The following is a 21,817-nucleotide window of genomic DNA, read 5'->3' on the forward strand; positions in this document are numbered from 1 at the left end:
TTGACAATTCACGTAAAAAATAAGTTTTTGTGGTCTAAACCATGGCGAATTCAAATGCAAAATCCTCATCAAATCTCCCAATCAAAATGAAAATCGTCAAAATTATACCGTCATTATTTTCATTCATCAATCGATGGCCTACACATCCGATGTGCTAACTCATGACCTCAATGCCTTGCAAAGCTAGTAAACGTCGCCAAATACCAGGATCTCCCAACTCCTAAAAAAGGTAGGTAATACTAGCATATGACACCATCAGAAAAAAATGTAACAACACATGATCCCCCAGTCCCCGCGTCACTAGCCTTGCGCCATCCGCGAGTGTCCGGCTCACAGCTCGATGGTCTTCTTTGATTTCATTTTCTTCATTCCCCGGGCGACCGCCCTGGTGAGAAGGTTGTTCCCAAACAGACGAATCTTGAAACCGTCCACGCGCGTCTCGAAGACGCTGTGCTCCTTCGGAATCACTGCAAAGGGGATCAACGGTAACAGTTAATTCGACACATGGTATTGGTGTCACTCAAACTGGTCAGAGTCAAGCTGTTTGTAATGCCTATGTTAGCTAGTGCACATTGCACATGTGCACCAGCTACATATTCAATCAGTGATAAGGTCTCCGCTGTTAGAACCATCCCACCACCACCCTCTCATCACGCTGACTCACTTTTCACGGTATTATCGGCAGTGATGAGCTGGAACGTGCCTCTCGTCTCCAGCAGCACTATGCCGGTGACTCCGACAAACGAGTGGCAGCGCGAGCGGAGCACCGTGAGCCGCGCGCCGTGGTAGTCGGCGCGGCACAGCTGCAGGTGACGCTGCTCCGTGCGCGTGTCCCACGGCTCCGCGCGGAACCTGCCACAGGCGTGAGGGTGGGTGGGGAGAGCGGAGCTAGAGGGGGCAGCGGCAAGAGACAGTCTGCTGATGAAGCGCTAAGAGCCAGAGAATGGCATATGGCGAAATGAAATTGAGAATGCTCGGAAGTCTCTACCGTTGCAAGACTCACTCCCGTTGCCCAACGCGCAGCGTATTAACCCGCGAGTTGCTGGGGGGGGGGGCGTTAAACGCCCCCACTTTTTTCGCCGGGCTATAGCATAAAAACGGCGCGCCGCAGGCGCGCCAAATTTTGCGTACCTGTAGGGAATCGATTGAAGTTTATTTTGACAAAGTTTAAAAAAAAATCGGTCGGAAAATTTTTGAGATATCGAGGTTTTAGTGACGTCATGATTTCTGAGTTTTCGACCAAAAACGGCATATGTTCAAAAAATCATATAAAATCACAGAATAGACATATACAGACATGCCGTAAAAGCCATCAGACTGCCAATACTATGAACAATCAAATGGCTATCTTCGATTATTGATTATCGTTCCGCATTTTCCAAAATCTTGAAGTGAATCTTGGCAATTTCTCGTGACGTCTTCACGACCATGATACATGCATTTCTTAAATTTAACTTTTTGAGCCAAACACGTACACATATGATAAAATTAATGTCACCATCGTGTTCTACGCCCCAAATTACCCATAAAACATGTGTCACAGGCTGCGAATATCAGTTCTGATTTTCGGGGATATGTGCCTACCCGGTTGACCTGACCTTGACCCTGACCTATGCTTGACTGACCCCTACATGGAGCTGTCACTCTTGTAGGCCTTATATGATGGATTGTGCACCGTTTTGACAGAGTTTATGACGAGAGGCGCCCATTGCGAGGTCCTGAAGTCCATGCTACTGAAAGCCCGATTTCAGGTGTTTGACCTGACCTTGACCCGACCTGTGACCTCAAAATTCAAATTTAAAGTACTCATCTGAAGCGTCTCGTCGCGTTCTTTCGTTTGCCGCCTCGTGCGTTTCGCTGCGCCTATTGGTTCTCGAGTTATCGGCTGGGGGCGTTTAACGCCCCCCCCCCCCCCCAGCAAACGGTGGGTGGCGAAATACCCCAGCAACTGCCGGGTTAACAACCCGGTTTACATAGGGTTTGTTGCAAGCTTATATCTCCGTCCGTGATGTTGCAAAAGATGTCAATGGTGCTTAACAATTTACAAAATGATCCCCTCTAAATATTTGAAGACCACTGCATCGAAATTATCGCCAAATTAACAAGCTAGAGCCTCGTCAAATATGCTATGTAAACCGGGTTAACGTTAACAGAAAAACCGCACCCCTATTCAACGAATAAGCAGTCGAGGAGTGCCAAACAAATAAAGCATTGAGGTGTGAAAACGATGATACAATCTAGTACCCTGCATAGCAGACTGTCAAACCCTTCCCACAGTTCCGTTACTCACTCCGACCGATTCAGTGTGTCTAGGTCGAGGTAGTTCCTCATATACTGGTGCCACAGATCGTTCAGGGGCACGTAGTCGGCGTATTTCAGGCCGGTGCGGTCCAGCTTGTGGAAGCCGAGCTCGCGACGGGAGCGGGACGTTAGCGCCCCCTTCCGCAGCCGCACCTGCGGCTTCTTCTTGGGCTTCTGCCTCTTGGACATGACGATACTCTGGGGAAAATGGTAGAGTAGTGCAGGGGAACTGTGCCAGCGCACGTATCACTAACACACAAAAGGAGCTGTAAGGGTTAAATGTAAAGGACAATTGAAACAAAGAATCGCAATTTGGATAATGCTAGGTGAGTAATTTGAGGTAAGTTCACTGATCTCACCTTTGTCAGAAATCCTTCTTCAATGTTCTTGGCATCTTTGCTTGGTACATTGGCATTGATGAAATTCTTAACCAGTTCTGCCATTGTCTTCCAAATGAAGAACTTGAGAAAAATGAACAGCTTTGAGCTAAATATGTCCAAATTCAATGAAGGTTCTGAGTTACTTCTTCAGTACAACGAGCTGGAAAGTAAATAGCATTGCAGATTAGGAAATTATCATGGCCAATCCATTAAGCTTTGGTTTTGGGCCTGAGGTCAACAGTCAGTTCATATGTCCTAAATTCAGGTTTCAGCTACACACACTGAGACATTGGTAAATGTCACATTTACAAATGCATGCATGATTACCAAACATTCACTAAAGCGCTTTCTCTGAATTTAGGGAAATGCTGTCTTAGAATGAAATCAAAGTAATATTATCCTGGAATTTCATCATTTCATCTGCTTTAAAGTTGTTAGCTTAGATAAAATGACTTGGCATAGGTGAAGCCAAACATTTTTTCAATGGATTTTCAGTGGCCTGCTGGATAGTGGATGCTCAAATTAGATAGTGACTTTAAAATTTCAATTTAATTTATGGCACAACCTGCAGCATGCAGGGTCAAATCACATTTGTGATACAGTAGGCAAATGGATCCCTTGTCCATGTTTGGTGTGGGAAGTCTCTATACCAAGGCTGAACTCTGTCAGCCTTTTCACTTGACTGTCTGAAACAGAAGAGAGAATCTGGCCTTGGCAGAAGATCGCTGAAAATAACTGGGGAATAAGGAGTGTTAGCTCAGTTTCAGAGACTAGCACTAAGCCAGAGCCAGACAGCATGAGCAGTGCCAGCGAGCACCCCTGCTGTTGATCACTGACTCAGTGATCAATCAAGTGATCAAGTGATCAACAGTTGATGTAGAGACACAGACCTGATACCTTTGATAATACCCTTCAGTACCCTGTCCTGTCCAGTAGCACCCACATCTTAAGGGCACAACCTATAACCTTTACATCCCAGAGTAGAAGCCTTCTGACTTGATGGCTGAGCCAAAATAAATATAGTTTAACCGGTTTAACCAAGAAATCTGGCCTTCAGCCTGAAAATTACAGCTTGTTTTCCTGATTTAAGGCTTGCTCAGTCCTACAATCGAATTGAAGCTTATCAGAGGCCAATTTTACCAACAGAAAAATAGCCGCCTCAGCCTGCCAGAATTTTTGTCTATAGACAGCTTCACATATGGAGCGTAAACCCAATGGACATGTAAGCGGATAGGGCTTTGTCTTTTATGCTCAGTATGTGAAGCAGTCTTAAGGCAAAAAATTCTGGCAGGCGGCTATTTTTCTGTTGGTAAAACTGGCCTCAGGCCTTTTAACCCAAAATAAATAAAAGCCAAGCAATTGAAATGAATAGCAAGCTATAAAGTAAAATCAAAATAAGGACAAAATTTTGAGCTGGCCAGTGTAAGAGGTATTTAAGCTTAACAATTCACATGCATTTTGATTCAGAGCTTAGCAATTAGATGGACTAAAATTCTACAATAATGCCAAGTTGATTTATCCACTATAATTTGGGCATAATTTGTATAGCAGCAGGTTCACTTGTATTCAGAGATTATTTACTCAATGTAACAAGAGACGAAGCGCGTCCTCCCGCTATTTTATTTAATTTATTTTAAGCACCGCACATGACATTACGGACATTACCACATCAAGTATCTACCCAAGATACCTATAAGACCAATCACAAGGCGGTGTTTTTCCACTTAGATTCTTTTTGATTTGTATCTTTCCATTGATAATTTCAATTATATACTGAAAAGGTTTTTTCTTTCTTACGCTTTCGGAAGGTAAGGTTGAGGTGTGTGGATGGCATAGGACTTAAGATGGGGCCTAATAGGGCCAGTAAGAGGGTAAGGGCCGATGATCTGACTGATAGTTTCTGGGGGGAGGAGGAGTCTCAGTCTGGATCCTACCTCTCAGTGAAGCTCCTAGCAGGTAGATCTCCTAGAGAAAAGGGATGGCCATGGATACAACAATGCATCAGAGGGATTCTTGGGGGCACGGAGAAAGTTGAAAAGGCTAGCTTCATGAGTGATGGACGGTTGCTGGTGAGGACTAAGACTAGCACCCAGACTGAGAAACTTCTCAAAGCTCGGATGTTCGGAGACATGGAATGTGTTGTAGAACGAGAGGAGAGACTAAACCAGAGTCGGGGAACTATCCATGCAGTAGACCTGATTGATCTGTCTGAGGAAGAGATTGTTGGATGGCTGACGGAATTCGGGGTGGTGGCCGCTAGGCGATTTACCAGGAGAACCGGAAGCCGTATCGAAAGAACCCCAACTATCCTTCTTACATTCAACAGACCCACGTGCCCCACAAAACTTGACTTTGATTATGTGACCTACAACGTGAGGCAGCATATCCCGAACCCATTGATGTGTCTACAGTGTGGGAGATTTGGCCACATTCAGGCCAGATGTCAATCAGAGGTGAAATGCCTCACATGCGGGGACAAAAAAACATGACGGCACATGTGAGCAGAAATGTCTCCACTGCGGGGATACTGGGCATGATGGGCTCTCTCGGCAGTGTGAAGTGTGGAAAAAGGAGAAGCGTGTATGTGAAATCAAGGTTAAAAAAGATGTGTCCTATGCACACGCCCGCCGTATCATCGCGGCTGAAACCAGCTCCCCTACCTTACGATCCTATGCTTCGGTAGTAAGGGGTAGTAGTGATCCGCCATCCGACCCAACATTTAACCCGCGCCCCACTGGGGTCTGTGTATAACACGCCCTACTGGGGGGGGGGGGCTATTCATAGCCCCCCCTCCTAACTCCGAAACTACTGGGCCGATCGTCAAAATTCAAACGGCGTCTGATAGCCCCGGAAAAACTGTCGAGCGAAACCTAATTTCATTGACCTCGAGGTCACCGATGACGTCACAGGTCAGGTCAAAGTAAAAATTATTAGCACTTTGGCTTGTTCACATTTTGGGCTCTGGCCGCCGGCTTACAAGTCAAAGCAGGCTCATTTTTGGTTTCCACACTCGTGAACAGATGCTCTAGATACCTTGAGGGTACCAAACTTGTACTTTGATTTTCAGGTCAGGGTCAGGTCATCACAGGTCACGAAAATATTATATCATGCGTCGGTCACGTGACACATGTTTTATGGTCCATTTAGGCCATAGATTTCGAATTTGATGTCGTCTGTGCCATTCAAGGTCATTTTGAGTCGAAATTAGCTTAGTTCAGGTCACTTTCAGGTCAAAAAAGGTCAAATTTTGAAGTTGAAATTTTTCAACAAAAAAGGTGTCTATTGGATGCAGTTTGAGCTCAGGAACACGATGGTGCCATTTATATTGGTGTACGATGCCAAATACGTACTGAAAAATTGATTTGAAAAATTAATAATTGTGAATTTTTTGCAATAATGCGTATAACTTGGCCATTTTTGAAGATATTTAGCTAAAACTTGCTAGAGTTAGTCATAATCATGCGTTCTGTCACATATATTCCGGTTTTTTTCGAAAAGTCAAAAACTTTTTGAAAAAATATAAAAATATAAATTTTGAATATTATTATATAAAATTTTCAAAATTTTCAAAATTTTGAAAATCCGAGATAGCAGTTTGATAGCGCGGTCAATTCTGAGTCCTTTCATGCAAAGAAATTGGATCTAGCTTAAAAACTGAGCTCTTGGGAGCGATTGCCGTGGTTCAATGTTTTGCGTCGAAATCGGACGAACATGACGTCACTCTGACGTCATTTCCGGCCGACCTATGGTAGCTATGAAGTTCAAATATTGACACAAGGTGTCAAATTGGTGCAGCCAAAGGTACTGAAAGTTTGGCGTCGATTCGGCAAGTGGTTTGGAAGTTATTGCAGAAAAACGGGAGGGGGGGCTATAAATAGCCCCCCCCCAGTGGGGCGCGGGTTAAGACTGAACTCCGTGTGATTGGGGAGAAACTCGACAAAATGATCACTCTTCTGGACAGGGTCCTTAAGCTTCAAGGGACTGAGGCTGAGGCAAATCAAACACCAACAAAAGTGCAAACGGGGACAGGAGAGCAGGAAGGTGCTGAGGACACTCAGACCCAGTCACAGCCTGACATGTTCATGGACCCCATGGAATCCCAATTGGTGGCAGAGGGCTCACAGGAGCCCTCACCACCCTCAGACACTGAGAGGAGCACTCCACCAACAAACAAAGACACTCTGGCTGGTTCCTCTCAGCGAGTGATCCGACAGAGCTGGACACCGCAGGTGACGCAGAACACAGATGAAGTCGAGGAGAGGAGTGAAAGAACCCAAAAAGCCCATCCTGACTCTGAGCAGTCATCAATGACAGAGACATCAGATATCCCTGCTGATGGGGTATCGCCATCCCCTGAGCTTGTCAAAAAACGTCAAGGAGGGAGACCTGGAAGGGACAGGCGAATGCCCAGCCTGACCAGGAAACCCAAACCCTAACGTAACTTTTAGCACTAAAACACAAAACTCTTTTTTTCTTCTTTTTTCTTTTTTTTTAACGTAGAATCAAGACGTCTTTATTTCTACTTATATTTCGGTTTGTTAACTTACATGTGCTGATCAAACAACCACACAAGCTGAGGTGGTTGATGATCAGCTATCTTGTTTCCTATGGAAAATGGTACAATATCAGCATCATGACTGATACGAACCAGATAGTAGCAGCCAGCCCATTTATTCCCAAGGAGTGGGAACTTATGAGTGGTGAATTGTGTTCTGGCTCGACTAAGAAACTCTGACAAGGGTCCTACAATGGAATGCCAGAGGACTGATCGGAAAGTGGGCAGAAGCCAAACAAATGTTCTTGGACGGTAATTACCAGGTGATCTGTATTCAGGAATCTCACTTTATGGCCAATGACAGATATTGTTTTGACTTACCACATTATTCCTTATACAACGCATACTCACCTCAAGGTGACAGGAGAGGAGGTGTATCGATATATGTATCAAATCGCCTGCCGCACATGGTATTACCTATACAGAGCAATTTACAGGTGGTAGCCTGCTCCGTAAGGCTACAGAGGGAAAGAATTACATTCTGTTCATTGTACTTGCCCCCAACTGACAACTTCTCATTTCAGGATATATCCCTATTAATCCAGCAACTCCCTAAACCATTTGTAATATGTACAGATGCAAACAGCAAACATTTCATGTGGGGAGCTGCGCAATGTGACAGACGGGGTTGCATCTGGATGGATGTTGTCAACCATCATAACCTACATGTTTTGAATGATGGACAGCCAACTAGACTGGATGAATCCACAGGAGATACGTCCCACATCGATTTGACAGTGGTATCAAACGATATCTCTCACATACTTGAATGGGACACTGAAAAAGACCTATATGCCAGTGACCACTACCCCATACGTATAGATGTCGGTAATCCTACTGTCTACACGAACTTGCCCCCTGTTTTTTATGGATGGAACACGAGGAAAGCTAACTGGACGGAATTTGAAATGAAATGTGATTTCAAATTCAATCCTAACCTTGGACTGGAGAACTGTGATGAAATAACTCAAACTATTATTGACACTGCCCAGAAGTTTATACCCACCCGAAATGGTAACACCAAATACTCGTGTCCGTGGTGGACGGATGACTGCAGGAACGCAATTCTGACTAGAAGGAGAGCTCATAACAGAATGAGGAGAGACCCTCATTCCCAATTCCTACGAATTGAGTATAGGAAAGCGAAGGCTAAGACACGACGGACTATTAGAGATGCACAGATCCGCTCATGGCAGGAGCTGCTATCAGTGTTTAACCACAGAACCCCGATGGGGAAACTGTGGGATATAATCCGTAAGTTCTCGCAGAAGCATCGATACATGAGACCTCTCCCAGTTATTATGCATAATAACGAGATTATTGACGACCCTACTGAGGTGGCAAATCACTTCGGGAGGTATTTCTCGAATATGAGCTCGAGATCGAACTACCCCCAAGCCTTTCTTGACTGGGAACGTGAATTAGCAGAAAACTTACCTGAATTTGGGGATGAGAACTACGAGGATTACAACAAAGAATTTACAATGAGAGAACTTACTGACGCTATTAAACGATCTGGCTCTACATCCATCGGGCCGGACAAGGTTCACTATGATTTCTTCCGACATATGCATGAGACACAGCTGATTGAACTGCTTCGTTTTTATAATTATGTATGGGTGAATGACGTGTTCCCCGACGCATGGAGACATTCTTACATCATACCCATCCTTAAGCCAGGGAAAGACCGCAACCAAATGCAATCGTACAGGCCTATCCAACTTACCTCTTGTATGTGCAAATTACTAGAGAGGATGATTGGTAAGAGACTGTCATGGTACCTTGAGAAATATGACCTTATATCGACATATCAATGTGCGTTCCGATCAGGAAAGTCTACTGGGGACCACCTAGTGAGACTTGATTCGCACATACGGGAAGGATTCCTTCACCACTGTTCCACCCTCGGTGTGTTCCTAGACATTAAGTCAGCATATAACATGGTCTCCCCAACGGTTTTGCTGAATAGAATGTATGATATCGGCTTCCGGGGCCATATCATGCATTTCATTCGAGGCTACTTGCAAAATAGGACATTCCAAGTGAGGTGCGGAGAGGTATCAGATACGTTTGAGCAGGAATATGGCGTTGTCCAAGGAGGGGTGATCTCTCCATTGCTTTTTAATATTGTGATTGACTCTTTGATTGACGCAATACCAAGAGAGGTCTCTGCTGCTATATACGCAGACGATTGCACTATCTGGGCGCAGGGAAAAGATATCCCACTTATATTTCAGAAAATCCAAAACGCTTTAACCAGAATAGGACAGTGGTCAGAGCGGAACGGTTTTGTATTTTCCCCCATGAAGACTAACGCCGTTTTGTTTAGAAGAGGTTTAAAACGAGTGAACCAGAACCAACTACCTACTCTCAAACTCAACGGTCACCCTATTTGTATTGTGGACCAGGTCCGTTATCTAGGCGTCTTACTTGATTCGAAACTGAGCTTAAATGGGCACATAGAATATGTTAAAGGAAGAGCTCAGAAACGAATGTCGATACTGAAAAGCATTGCCGGAAAAAGCTACGGTGCCGACAGAACTGTGTTATTACGCATGTATAAATCCCTGATCCGACCAATACTCGACTATTCATCTTTTATTTTGGATGGGCCAGGGACTCGGCTTGTGGAGTCCCTTGAGACTATTCAGAACACGGCACTCCGCATTGCCACTGGTGCCTTGCGGACTTCCCCTGTAAGAGCATTACAAGTGGACACGAACGTGGAACCCCTCAGCATTAGACGCCGAGACTTACTAGCCCGGTACTACCTGAAAGTAAAAAGTGATCACAACCACCCCTGCTACCACATAATGGATTTAGACGCTTATGAACTATATGAAGATCTCTCCGACCGCTACTTGCGGAGGATATCGGGTCTCCCAGTATCACTACGACTGCGAAAGCTTTTTACCGAAATAGACTATAATCCTCCCGACATATTGTCTAAGGAAAATGGTATTACAGCACCATGGGTGTTGCACACCGTCCCCACACAGATGCTCATCTCTCAAGACAAAAGACATATGACTGAGACAGATATATTGACTGCTTTTCACGACCTGATGGACAAATACCCGGACCATAGGAAAATGTACACTGACGGATCCAAGCGGAACAACTCAGTAGCATGTGCTTTCACAGTGAACAGTGCCTTTTTCTCACATAAGCTGCGTGATGGGTTATCTGTGTATACCGCTGAACTGGTAGCTGTAAGAGAAGCGATGAAGTTTGTGCGACGTAACCAAGTACCCAAAGCGCTCATATGCTGTGACTCCCAAGCGGTTATCAAGGCTCTCACAGTGCAGAGCCGTGATCATCCGGTCTTGGTGGAGATCCTAGAGATAAATCATAAAAATGTACGAGATGGCATCGATTGCATCGTTGTCTGGGTTCCAGGACATAGTGGCATAGCTGGTAATGTCAGAGCTGACTACTGGGCGGGAAAGGCTCATGATAAACCTAATGTGACTGATGTAAAAATAGGACATCGGGAATTTGTGCCACTGGTGAAGAGTCGCGTCCGTGTGTTATTTGAAAATCTGTGGTTAGATTATCGTCCAACTCTACTGAAGCAGATTAAGACAGATATAGGACATTGGAATTCTAGTGTACGTGCCAGTCGAAAGGAGGAAGTGGTTTTGTGTAGGATGAGACTCGGACACACTATTTTAACTCACTCGCATGTTATTGACCAACTACCGCCTATTGTCTGTGAACTGTGTCAATGTCGCCAAGATGTTCAACATATACTGTTAGAATGCCGAAAGTACACTGTAGCGAGGAGGAGACTCGCAGAGGCGTGTCGAGATGTCGGCGTCCGCATGTCGCTGGGGATTCTCCTGGGAAACGGTGAACCCACGGTGGTGGATGCAGTGTTCGATTATCTTCGGCAGTGCAACTTATACGACAAACTCTGAACAAAGGACGTAGAGGCGTTATGGGTGCTAAGTGATGATAATGAAATGTATTTTGTTTCCATATGTGCTATGGCTTCAGATAAGCTCGATACAATCCTTCATGTTATGTTGAATCCAAGAACCATGGATTAGGTATTTCTAGTTAAAAAGAGTGGATTACTACTCGAGCTCATGCATTCATGGTTTAGCAATACTTCATCCATGGTCACGTTGTAAGAACACCTGTCTGAAATGTCTGAAATTGGTTGGGTATGTTATGTGTTTCTATGTCACCCCCATACTGTGAAGTGAAATCCCTAAGTATCGTGTAACCCCCATGTCAAGACCCAAGTTTTGTGTCTTTTTTTCTTTTTTCTTTCTAGATAGAACCATGCCTTCTCCCAGAGCGCCTTTTGCCCCCTTGAAGAATGAGCTGTATTGCTCTTCCTGCTTACCGAGCTGTTTGGCTATCCCCAAGTAGCTAAGACTGTAAGTAGCATTGTAGTATTCACAACTAATATTAACTTCTCTGTTCTCTCCTCGCCCAGGACATATCCTACCAAGGCTATCTCCTAACCATCGCAATTTTTCCTCTCCCCAGTCATTCCTCATCCCTACCCGGAAACCTGCTTAGTTCCGCTTAGTACCACAACCATACGCCAACTGCAACTCTGAAGACTACAAGAGGACATACCAACTTGGAAGTTGGACGCTTGAGCCAAGCTGATGCGCGCCCTAACTCTTCAACAACAACAACAACAAGACCAATCACGTGTGTCAAAAGTTTCGTGTATTCTTCTGTTCTATCAATAATTTGCAGGTGTAGATCGACAGCAAATGCAAGCTGTTATCGAATCAAAAGCCAAGACATTTATTGAGAACAGAAGCTACTTCTATTTGCGAACAATTGTATCGTACCTACCGCGTCATGTTTGTACGAAACTGATACTGCCATATGGAAGGAAAAAGAAAATCCTTTGTGGGTACAGAAATCCGACGATGGCACTTTTCGCCTATTTTTCCACCAAGGCGATCACACTAGAAATCATATGGTCGCTCTCGCTACCAAGGCCGTATAAGTCGCTACAAGGAGATCGCGACTCAGTGTAGTAAAGACTTTATGCAGTTGCTACAAAAAGATCGCGAAACGTTTATGTTATGCCACATAACCAGTTCCGAGCCCTTCCACTGCCTCGTGTGACGTGTTGGCTGTTGCAACGCATTCAAAGCTAATGAAGCGTCACGACTACTACGAGCATCTTCAAGCGTAGCTCACGCGGCCACGCCACCGCGCATCTTTATTTTCCGTCAACAGACTCGATAAATAAGCGTCATGTATTTGGTATTGCACATCGTCGTCTGCACGCTGTCAATAGAATAATCATAGCACAACATCACCGCCACATAACACGCAGCACATTCTCGGAAACGACCTCGCACCGACTGGGCCAGGGTAAGTAACAAATGAACCTCTCGCCCGTACACCCCCGCCAGGGCCTATTCTCCCGCTCACCGAATCATCATCCCATAGGGATATTACAAACGGCAGCAGGTGACGTCATCCGCGCGTGTACCTATCCAATCACAGGTCGGCGCTGAAGCGAATGTCTTCGCTCACCTAGAGTACTTAGTTCGGCAACGATGCACAGGCAAAAGTTCTTGCACACGTCGTGTGCGCGTGAATGAAAATCGCTGATCACTGCAGACATATGAAGGTGAGATATGAGTTGCCTACGACTTCGATTGAGGCACGACAGAGTTTGATAGACATGACAAGCACAAGAAGGATCACGAATAGTCCACAGATTGAGTCATGGATACGGCGTCATGACAACACTAGCCGGTCGTATAGAGTACAAGTTTAACCACAAGACTCGACCCACCCGCTCCTGGAATGGAGCGTACGGCATTAAAGCTCGCTGGCTCGGCGCATCCGAGAAAATATCAGACTGTCTCGCAGTCTGAACTCAGACTCAGTCTGCTGAACTTCGCTACACACAGCCATAAACCGTCGATCTTTGGTCTCTAGGCAGCTAGTCGCGGGTCGGTGTCACACACCGACCTCCAGTCCGATCCACATCAGATACAATTTCAAAGACTCCAACACTCTGACCTGGCTCTTACCAGCCAAGTCATGCTCTCACCAGCCATTCGGGCTCTTACCAGCCAAGACAGACCCTCGCCACCATCTCACAGTCTTCCTTTTCTAACATCCCCTTCCCCACCATCTCACACATCCAAGTCGGTAACGGAACGCTCTTCTCCAACCAGCGGCGTCATCTCCACCACCGTCGTCCGCCGTGGCGTGCCCTCCCGACTCTCCGACTTCTTATCGAAGCTCTCCTGCCGGTGTAGCTCGGGTCTGACAATCTCCACCAGAGGGGTCACCTCACTGAGGGCCTCCCCGTTCGGAGTGGGCCGGGCGCGCTGAGGCAGAGTCCGAGACAGATACTCCTTGAGCTGGTTTAGTTTGTGGCGTGGAGAGCCGGGCGTGGCGGCCCGACTTCCCGCCGTCGCGGCTGCCTCCGAGTGGCAGGACCCCAGCGACAGGCGGTCCGGGTCGTCCGTACAGGTCAGCGGCACGGAGGGCGGTGAGCGCGGGTCGACCGAGGAGCCCACCAGACTGGAGGGGCGCACGGAGCGGACCGAGATGGTGCGCGGCCGGCGCCGCTCCGGACTGGCCGCGCCGCCCACCGAGCTGGCCCTGAAAAGACAGAACGGGTCAGTGAGGGCCGGGGAGTTCGGTAGAGGTGCATGAAGGGTTAGGTGACGGGCAGTTGGAGCCAGCAGATGGGAACGGTGGCAAACAATAGTCGGAGGGTCAATACACCTTTTTGCGTTGTTCGATGGCCAATCGTCATAACCGTTTCGGCATCAGTTTGAACAAGCGTCATTCAGCATAACCCATCGGCGACGTGCATCACTGTTTGACGGTCGGCAAAACAGGCTGGACTCCATTTAACCATTCTGCATAACTCTTTGTCATTGAGCACAATGTTCGTCATAGGCAAAACACTTTGTCAGATTGTCATAATGCTTCGACATTTCACAAAATGGTTAGTCGATGTGCAAAATTCATCGGTACTGTGCGTAAACAATGACTGTTTATTTAAAACTTTCGTCAATGATCAAAATGTCAATGATGTAGTGCTTATCTAGCCATATTCAATGTTTAACGTTAATCACGCATTCAGGGATGAGGCTTATGACAGTTCCAGCGCAATTTGCAACCATTGCAACCAACCATTGAATTCCGAAAAAGGCAGTTATGCCATAGCTACGAGGAGACTGCCGGCGCCATACCGAGTAGGCATGTAGGTTCTTGAGCGTCGGACTCCTAAACGCTTCGATACAAACCACGAAGTCGGCCGTCATTATCGCGTCACTGCCCGTGCGATGTCATGGGACAACGCTTCGGGCGGCCGCGCCGGTCGGACTCGCGAGGGAATGGCTGACAGATGGCAAGCCGGGCCCTGCCGGCCGGACACCTTGGTTTGAGGCGGGGCTGACTTATCCAGCCTGTTGCCTGTTCCTTGGTATTTGAGGCGGGGTTAACTTATCCAGCCTGTTGCTCTGTTGCCTGTCCATTTATCAATCAGCCGATAACATGTCAGCTATACGTCCATCTACATTGTACCTATGGCGCTCATGAACGCTACCGATTTTTATGTGGATCAATGGTCTACGAGTTTCGCCACCTATGCCTCGCACTGCACTGTATAAACGCGGTCATGTTTATACTTCTCTGTAAAGGGGCGATCTGTTTTTAGTTTTGACGAAATGTTATGAGGAATGCCGAAATTAGCATGGGGATGTTTTGGTGAACGACGAAGGGATATTAACGAATGACGAAGCATTTATCCAAATCGTCAAAGGTTTTGCCGGAACTCAATCAGTTATGGCGAATAGCGAAGGTAATACCAACTGACGAACTGTGGAGTGGGATCAGCATTCCGTTTTGCCCATATGCCGAAGGTTTTGCCGGAATGCCTCTCACTGGCGCCACCTATGTGCTGATCGGACGAATGGCTTTTGCTGATTGGCCATCGAACAACGCAAAAAGGTGTACTAATCTATGACATGAAAACAATATATAAATCGATGTTCTGGTGAAAGAGTGGGGCAAATGATAATGATCGCAAAATCGAGATGCGGTTGGTTGGCGAATACAATACATAAGTTTTCATAGCAATAATGAAGCCAGAGGCGAAACAAAAGCGAGGCTTTGCCATTAACCCATTTATGCCCAGGAATATTGACCATCATGAAAATCGACGAAATCAAAATATGTTATGCTCCTACCAGGGCCTTGTATGGAATCGAAAATAATTTTTGCCTGCAGCAAAAGTTTCTCGAGAAAAACGTAAAAAACATGCGTTGCGAAATCGCAACGAAGGGCACACCGGGCGCCATCAGCGTTGCGAAAACGCAACGACGGGCACATCAGACGGACATAAAGTACACTGAACTGCCGTATATGCTAATATGTTTTGACAAAACATCAATCAACTGTTGACAACTATTGCTTGAAAATGCGGAACCCACATCCGTCATGCTCTATAACCCGCCTAAGAGCCTCAGTGAGGAAGCATAACTTCATGATTCGCGAACGGGGAGATGGCAACACGGTCATTATCAACCATTTACGTTGTCCATTGCTGTTCATTTAAAGTTGTGGTCGACACGTATCCAGGGTGATTGATGCTTTCTTTTTGGAAGCTAGACAGATCCATTACCTCCACCTATCAGACCCTGCACAGTGCACACTGAATACAATTAAACGGAGGATTGGGAGTAAACCAGTGCCTCTCGTATGCGCGTATATCCGCAATCATTTTTAATCACCCTCCTTGGAGTAAAGTTAAATTCCATTGCAGGTTAGTCGTACCCACTCTCAGCAAAAAGAAAAAAAGGACCGATCCGGCTCTAACAAATTACTCGCGTAAGGCGTAGCGCATCACAACAAATCGACTCCCAAGTCCCAGTTTATCATGTTTACACCTAATCCAAAATTTTCATGGCCCCACTCTCAGCGACCTTCACGTGTAACCTCTTTCTCGAGACAATGCCAGGACAGAATGGTGATTCGACGTCAATCCGTCCTTTCCATCTTCAGGATAGTTGAATCCTCCTCCACGCATCACCCTTTTCCGGGCTGGACCGGCAACGTATATCGCAATCGGGCAGCTCACATAGGAGCGCGCCTGTAGCCGGGTGCAGTGAGTGCTTGGGAGGGGGGAAGGGGGTGGGTCATGGGTGGCGGCTGCCCACTGGCTGGGCTCAGTCTCCAGTCTACGATTGACCGTGTCCGGTCAGACAAATGTCTCCCCTAATTCCAATAATCCTGCTAGCTCTAAAAATGGTCTGATTAGATAAAAAGCCTATCAAAGTAAGAAAACAGGCGTATATTCCACATCAAGCAGCTTATGAATCTATGCGAGTTATGAATCCTAAAAATTATTATTTTCCCATGGGTCCGCCCTCATTACCCCTGCCGAAGGGCTCAGCTACCCTCAGAGGGGGCCTATCCCACTATTTGCCGACCCTCAGTTATCTTTTCTAACGTAAATGCTGGTAGTCAGCAGATTCTATCCAGAGAATGGCGATGCCTATCTGTCGCCTGATACCAGAATACATCCCCGTTATTCATTATTTATGCACAATGTACATAGTAGATCCAATTTCCAAAGGACCTAATTATCTCTCAGCTCCGTTAGCATCGCCGACCATTTGATGCATGGGTCCTTTTCCTACCATGCGATTTTCAGATGCATGGGAACACATTGCTTAGTGAACGAACAGCCCGAGGCCGAAAATCTGCGAGAGAAAAAGAAAGGAGTGTTTGTGGCTGTTTGAGCCAGCAAATGTGAAATGTGTCGCAACATTTTACGTGCGAGCGCACCTTGAACTAAACATACCTATATACGTCCCTCATGGCATAGGCGGCGGAGCGGGGGGAGGGGGCACCGGGGCACAGTGCCCCCTTGATTTTGCCATTTTAACATTATCCCGATAGGCGTTGCATGGAAATGGAAATAGAAAGAATGAGACAAAAAGTCAGCAGTGCTCCCCCCCCCCTTAATTGAAGATGTTCCGCCGCTACAGCCTCATGGCTACAAAATGAGAGAGAGAGAAAGAAAGAGAGAGAGAGAGAAAGAGAGAGAGAGAGAGGGGGAGAGAGTTGGGGAACGAGGAGGAGAGGGAGGAAGATGGGGGAGAGAAAGAGAGAACCCACAGCGTATCACGAGTGAAGTCTACTGTTGATATTCATACTTCCGCTACCCTGCCAATGTGCCCATCGTTGCGTTTTCGCAACACCGCTGTCTTTCCGATGTGCCCTTCGTTGCGTTCCCGCAACGCGACCGTAGTCATATTTGAAAATAGTCACAAACCCTTTTTGTAGCATTATTTCTTAACAAAATGCATATCTACGCTATTGTAGGGACTCTGCAGAATATGTTTACACAATTTTCATTACGATATAATTAAGCACTTAGCCTACTTATCTTGGTTTTCGTGACGTCATCACTCACAAAACCTTCGACTTCCCTCTGGGAGCTCTAGGCAGTAACTTACCGGCCGCACAGACTTGTAACTGCGTAGTATCATGCGCACAACCATGCTACACACGCTGAAACTTGTCTCATCGGTTAGTCTCTTTTACACACTTCTCAAGCTTCGATCACGTCGACGCTTGCTTGCGTTGCGAAAACGCAACGAAGGGCGTAAATGGGTTAAAAGAATAAAGCCCCAGGATAAATATCCAAAATATTTTTGAAGTTAACTGTCGCCCCTGACAAGAGTCCAAAGTCAGTGCTATCACCCACCCCCACGCCTTACCTGACTGAGAGCACCGATCCAGACCGCGAGAGGCCGTGACTACTGGAGCCGACTACCTCCTCAATCCCGCTGGGCACGGGAGGGGAGCCGGGGGAGCGCTGCAGGTAGAGCACGGCCGTCTCCGCCTCCTCCTCTGCCAGGGGAGAGGGGAGGAGTGTCAGACGTGAGAGAGAGAGAGAGAGAGAGAGAGAGAGAGAGAGAGAGAGAGAGAGAGAGAGAGAGAGAGAGAGAGAGAGAGAGAGAGAGAGAGAGAGAGAGATTCCCGATTGCAATGTTGATAGTAGGCACCAAAATTATATGTTTCCATAATGATGAAGTTGATCATTAGCGGTGTAAAAACTCAGTGTTATCGCGGATTACAAGATCCGTGATTATGTGATCCGTGGTGTTCCGTGGTGTCCACAGCAATTTGTGTTGTCATAACGTATGTGCATGATGCACGTAGAATAATAGAATTGTGATGTTTCATCAGCTGGATAGAAGCCGTTATTGGTCCGGTGGTTATATTCTCCACGCTAGACGGCACCGGCAGTAAGCGCCTAAAATTATGATGCAATCAGGGGCGTCGTTTTGTATAGGCCTGGGAGTGCCCGAGCACTACCAATGTTCAGCTGAGCACTACCAATGTGTTGTTGAGCTACCAACTACCAACATTTTTCTTCACTTATTGAGAAAATTGCATTCAACAGGGGTGTCGTTTTCCGAAAATGATTGATAGGGCCCAAAGGCGGCGGCCGGCCACATGTGGCGGGGCTTAAAAGGTATAGGGTACCCCCAAATCTGCCTTTCTCATCGGATTTCGGCCACTTATTTTTTCGCCCTGGTCATTGACAAGACAAACCAAAATCTAAAAAAAAACATTTTGGAAGTCTAGGTCCTCAACGAGCTCCATGCACAAAACGTGCAGTTAAATAGGCAGTTATAATATTGTCGGAGGAATGCACGCCATTCTGAAAGAGGCCCACGCCGACTTAAAAGCACGGCTGTGCTGAAAGGGGCCAGGGACGGTTTTGATGGCCCAAGCCGAATGAAAAAGACGGCTACGGGGCCAGGAACGGCTTTGAAGGCCCACGCCAATCGCAGGGTTCGACAACTAACGAGGTCTCGAAACACCACGATAGTTAGAAAGACCTGCTTGCCAAAATAAAAGGATGACGGTACGAGCCGGCATTCAGAAAGTTACATGCCCGACCATGAAGAAGCAGAGAGATACGTCATCGACTTATTAGACAAAAAAGTTCATTTATTCAAATAACCACCGCTAAGACAAACACATTTCGCGCAGCGCTTCGGCCTTCGGGAGAGCCCTCAAAGTCTCCATAATCAATTGGGTTTTGGACCCATCCCACGTCCAAGACGGCTGCTTTAGTCTCCCTGCAGTCAGCGAAGTTGCCACTGCTAATTTCCTTATGTTGGGGAAGAGGTGGCAACCAGAGGGTGCAGGGTTCGGAAAAAAGTGGATGCGACAACAACTCGAAGCCACATTTCATCACTTAACTTATCGTCACCCCGCGCAAGTACGCAGGTGCGTGGCCGTGGATCAGGTGCACACTTTATGTCAGCTTCCCTATAGCCTCTCCTCGATGTCTATCGAATGGACGCACATCATCAATTGTGCGCCCCTGTTTTAGAAAGTTGACAAGCAGAGCCCCGTCGGCATACCAAAATGTAACCACTATCACTTTGCCGACTAACTTCAACTCGTACCACTCATTTGGTGGCCGTTACTCGGTGTGCACTGTGCTTCCACTTGCGCAACTCGGCACGGTGTCCCTTAGTGTCAACGTGTGACGCCCACAATTTCTTCGAGATTCCACGAGCTTGTCTTTTCTCTGCAGTGTCAGCAAACGGGGGATACATCTTGCAGAGATCTTAAACATAGCATGATAGATTCCAGTGGCGTAGCCAAGTGGGGCACAGGGGGCGCGTGCCCCTCCCATCGGGTCCAGGGGGCCCTTCGGGTCCCTGCGGCGCCAATCGGCCGCTGAGGGTCCACGCTGGCCATATTTCGTCTCAAAGGGACCCCACAGGACTCGTCAGAGCATCTCATGGGCCCCTAAGTGGCGTATTAAGATCTTCGTAAGTGCCCCACGCCGACTTCTTAGAGCCCTTGTCACCAGTTAAGGCCCTAAGAGGCCGCCAAGGGCCCCTTACCAGCCTGCCCCTCACGGTCTCTGAGAATCTCTTGCTGGCCTCTGAGGGCCCATTGGTGGCCTTGGCTCTGAGGGCGCATTGGTGGCCTCGGCTCTGAGAGCCTATTGGTGGCCTCTGAGGGCCCTTACCGGCCTATTAGGAGCGGGCTCTACGAGCTGCATGCCCGCCTGTGATGGTCCAACACCAATTCTCTTAGGGCCCCAATAACTGTGAGGAGTGCCTCTGATAGCCCACACCGGCGTTTCTGAGAGCCCACGCCGGCGTTTCTGAGGCCCCTTCTCCCCCAGTTCTGAGGGTCTTCATCAGAGGCTCCTAAGGCCCTACACCAGCGACTCTGACGGCTCCACTGAGTCCACACTGGTGACTCTGAGGGTCCCAGTGGCGTCTGAGAATACTATTCCGGTCTAAAGGGACCCCCTCGGCGCTCCTAAAGGCACCACCGACCTCTGAGGTCCCCTTGTCGTCCTATGAAGGGCCCGCACCAGCACTCAGCTCAGCAGCTCTAAGGGTCCCACGCATATCTGTGATGGCCACAAACCAGTGTATCTGAGGGCCCCGAAACGGCGCTTAAGAGGGCCCTCACCGGCGACATATGCATCTGACGGACACCCACCAGTGACTTTTGCGTGGCCCACACCGGCAATTCTGAGGATCCCACCGGAGTCTGAGAGTACCGTGCCGTTCTCTAAGGACCCCACTGAACTTCTGAAGGTGCTGCCGGCCTCTGAAGACCCTTTGCCGGCCTGAGGAGTGAGGACACCTTGCCGTTCCCTAAGAATCCCCTGCCGGCTTGCGAAGGGTTCGCGACAGCAGCTCCTAGTCTACGGCCCACAGGCCACACACATCTGTGACGAATGTACATATATGCTTATTTGCTTATCTGTTTATTTTGATTTTTTACCAACTGATAAGTGACAAAAGATTGGTAGAGCTCAGCGAACACTGGTAGGGCCCAAATAAACATTGGTAGGGCTCGGGCCCTACCAGGCCTATACAAAACGACGCCCCTGGATGCAATACACTGAATTTAGAGGTACACGCGATACGCATCTCTCTAAATGGAAAAAGCGATGAGCACCTGAAACTTGAAATTTGAAAACATGCCTTGCCGCACTACACTAATGTTCAACGCTTCCCGCTAGATGACTCGAAACAAACGCCTGAAAACATGGTGCGCCGCCATACACTAGTTTTAAACATTCTCCCGCTAGATGGCAATAGCGTTACTACGCCTGAAAGCACGCTGTGCCGCACTGCAGTAGAGTTCAACGCTTCACCACTAGATGGCACTCGCGATGAGCGCCCGAAAGCATGCTGTGCCGCAACACATGAAACTTCACATTTTAACTTTTGCCGCTAGATGCCACTAGCGACAAGCGCCTGAAAGCATACTGTACCGCACTACACTGAAGTGTACAAAATCGTCCGCTAGGTGCCATAGCGGTGGGCGCCTGGAAGTATGGCGTATGCTGTGCCGCAGTACATCGAGCTTAAGCCTCTGTCCTAGATGACGCCAGTTAAAAACGTCTGAAAATTTGCTGCGCCGCATCACTTTAACTGTTCCTCCCCTTAGCCGACACCGCCAATGATTTAGCCAGGGGTTGCATTATTCACTTCTTGGCATTCACTTATAAGGAAGATGGGACGTCAGCGCATCCACCGTTCCGTGCTTCTATCCTCAGGATACA

General features: G+C 47.4%; 2 protein-coding genes across 10 annotated transcripts in view; both read right to left on the reverse strand.

Moving 5' to 3' along the window:
- Positions 1-329: 329 nt before the first annotated feature.
- On the reverse strand, positions 330-11,893 carry LOC122370908 (ribonuclease P protein subunit p29-like). Of its 4 annotated transcripts, none has more exons than XM_043346871.1 (5): positions 11,830-11,893; positions 2,661-2,841; positions 2,291-2,499; positions 665-852; positions 330-467 (listed from the first exon to the last, which is right to left on the reverse strand). In XM_043346871.1, the coding sequence occupies exons 2-5, from the start codon at positions 2,742-2,744 to the stop codon at positions 331-333; spliced, it is 618 nt and encodes a 205-aa protein (XP_043202806.1). In that variant the 5' UTR covers positions 2,745-2,841; positions 11,830-11,893; the 3' UTR covers position 330. The 4 variants fall into 4 exon arrangements, with proteins under 4 accessions (XP_043202806.1, XP_043202815.1, XP_043202804.1 ...); XM_043346880.1 differs by lacking the exon at positions 11,830-11,893 and adding an exon at positions 11,783-11,810; XM_043346869.1 differs by lacking the exon at positions 11,830-11,893 and adding an exon at positions 8,674-8,717.
- A 563-nt stretch (positions 11,894-12,456) lies between these two features.
- The window catches only part of LOC122370934 (kinase D-interacting substrate of 220 kDa-like), a 93,947-nt gene continuing 84,586 nt past the window's right edge, over positions 12,457-21,817 (reverse strand). For all 6 annotated transcript variants that reach the window (XM_043346912.1, XM_043346921.1, XM_043346903.1 and 3 more), the window contains 2 exons: positions 17,976-18,108; positions 12,457-13,839 (listed from right to left, as the gene is read on the reverse strand). In XM_043346912.1, coding sequence (XP_043202847.1) covers positions 13,365-13,839; positions 17,976-18,108 — 608 coding nt within the window. In that variant the 3' untranslated portion in view covers positions 12,457-13,364. The remainder of the gene's footprint in view (positions 13,840-17,975; positions 18,109-21,817) is intronic.

This window comes from Amphibalanus amphitrite, unplaced genomic scaffold (assembly GCF_019059575.1).
Source record: "Amphibalanus amphitrite isolate SeventyFive unplaced genomic scaffold, NRLGWU_Aamphi_draft 000035F_arrow, whole genome shotgun sequence".
NCBI lineage: Eukaryota > Metazoa > Arthropoda > Thecostraca > Balanomorpha > Balanidae > Amphibalanus > Amphibalanus amphitrite.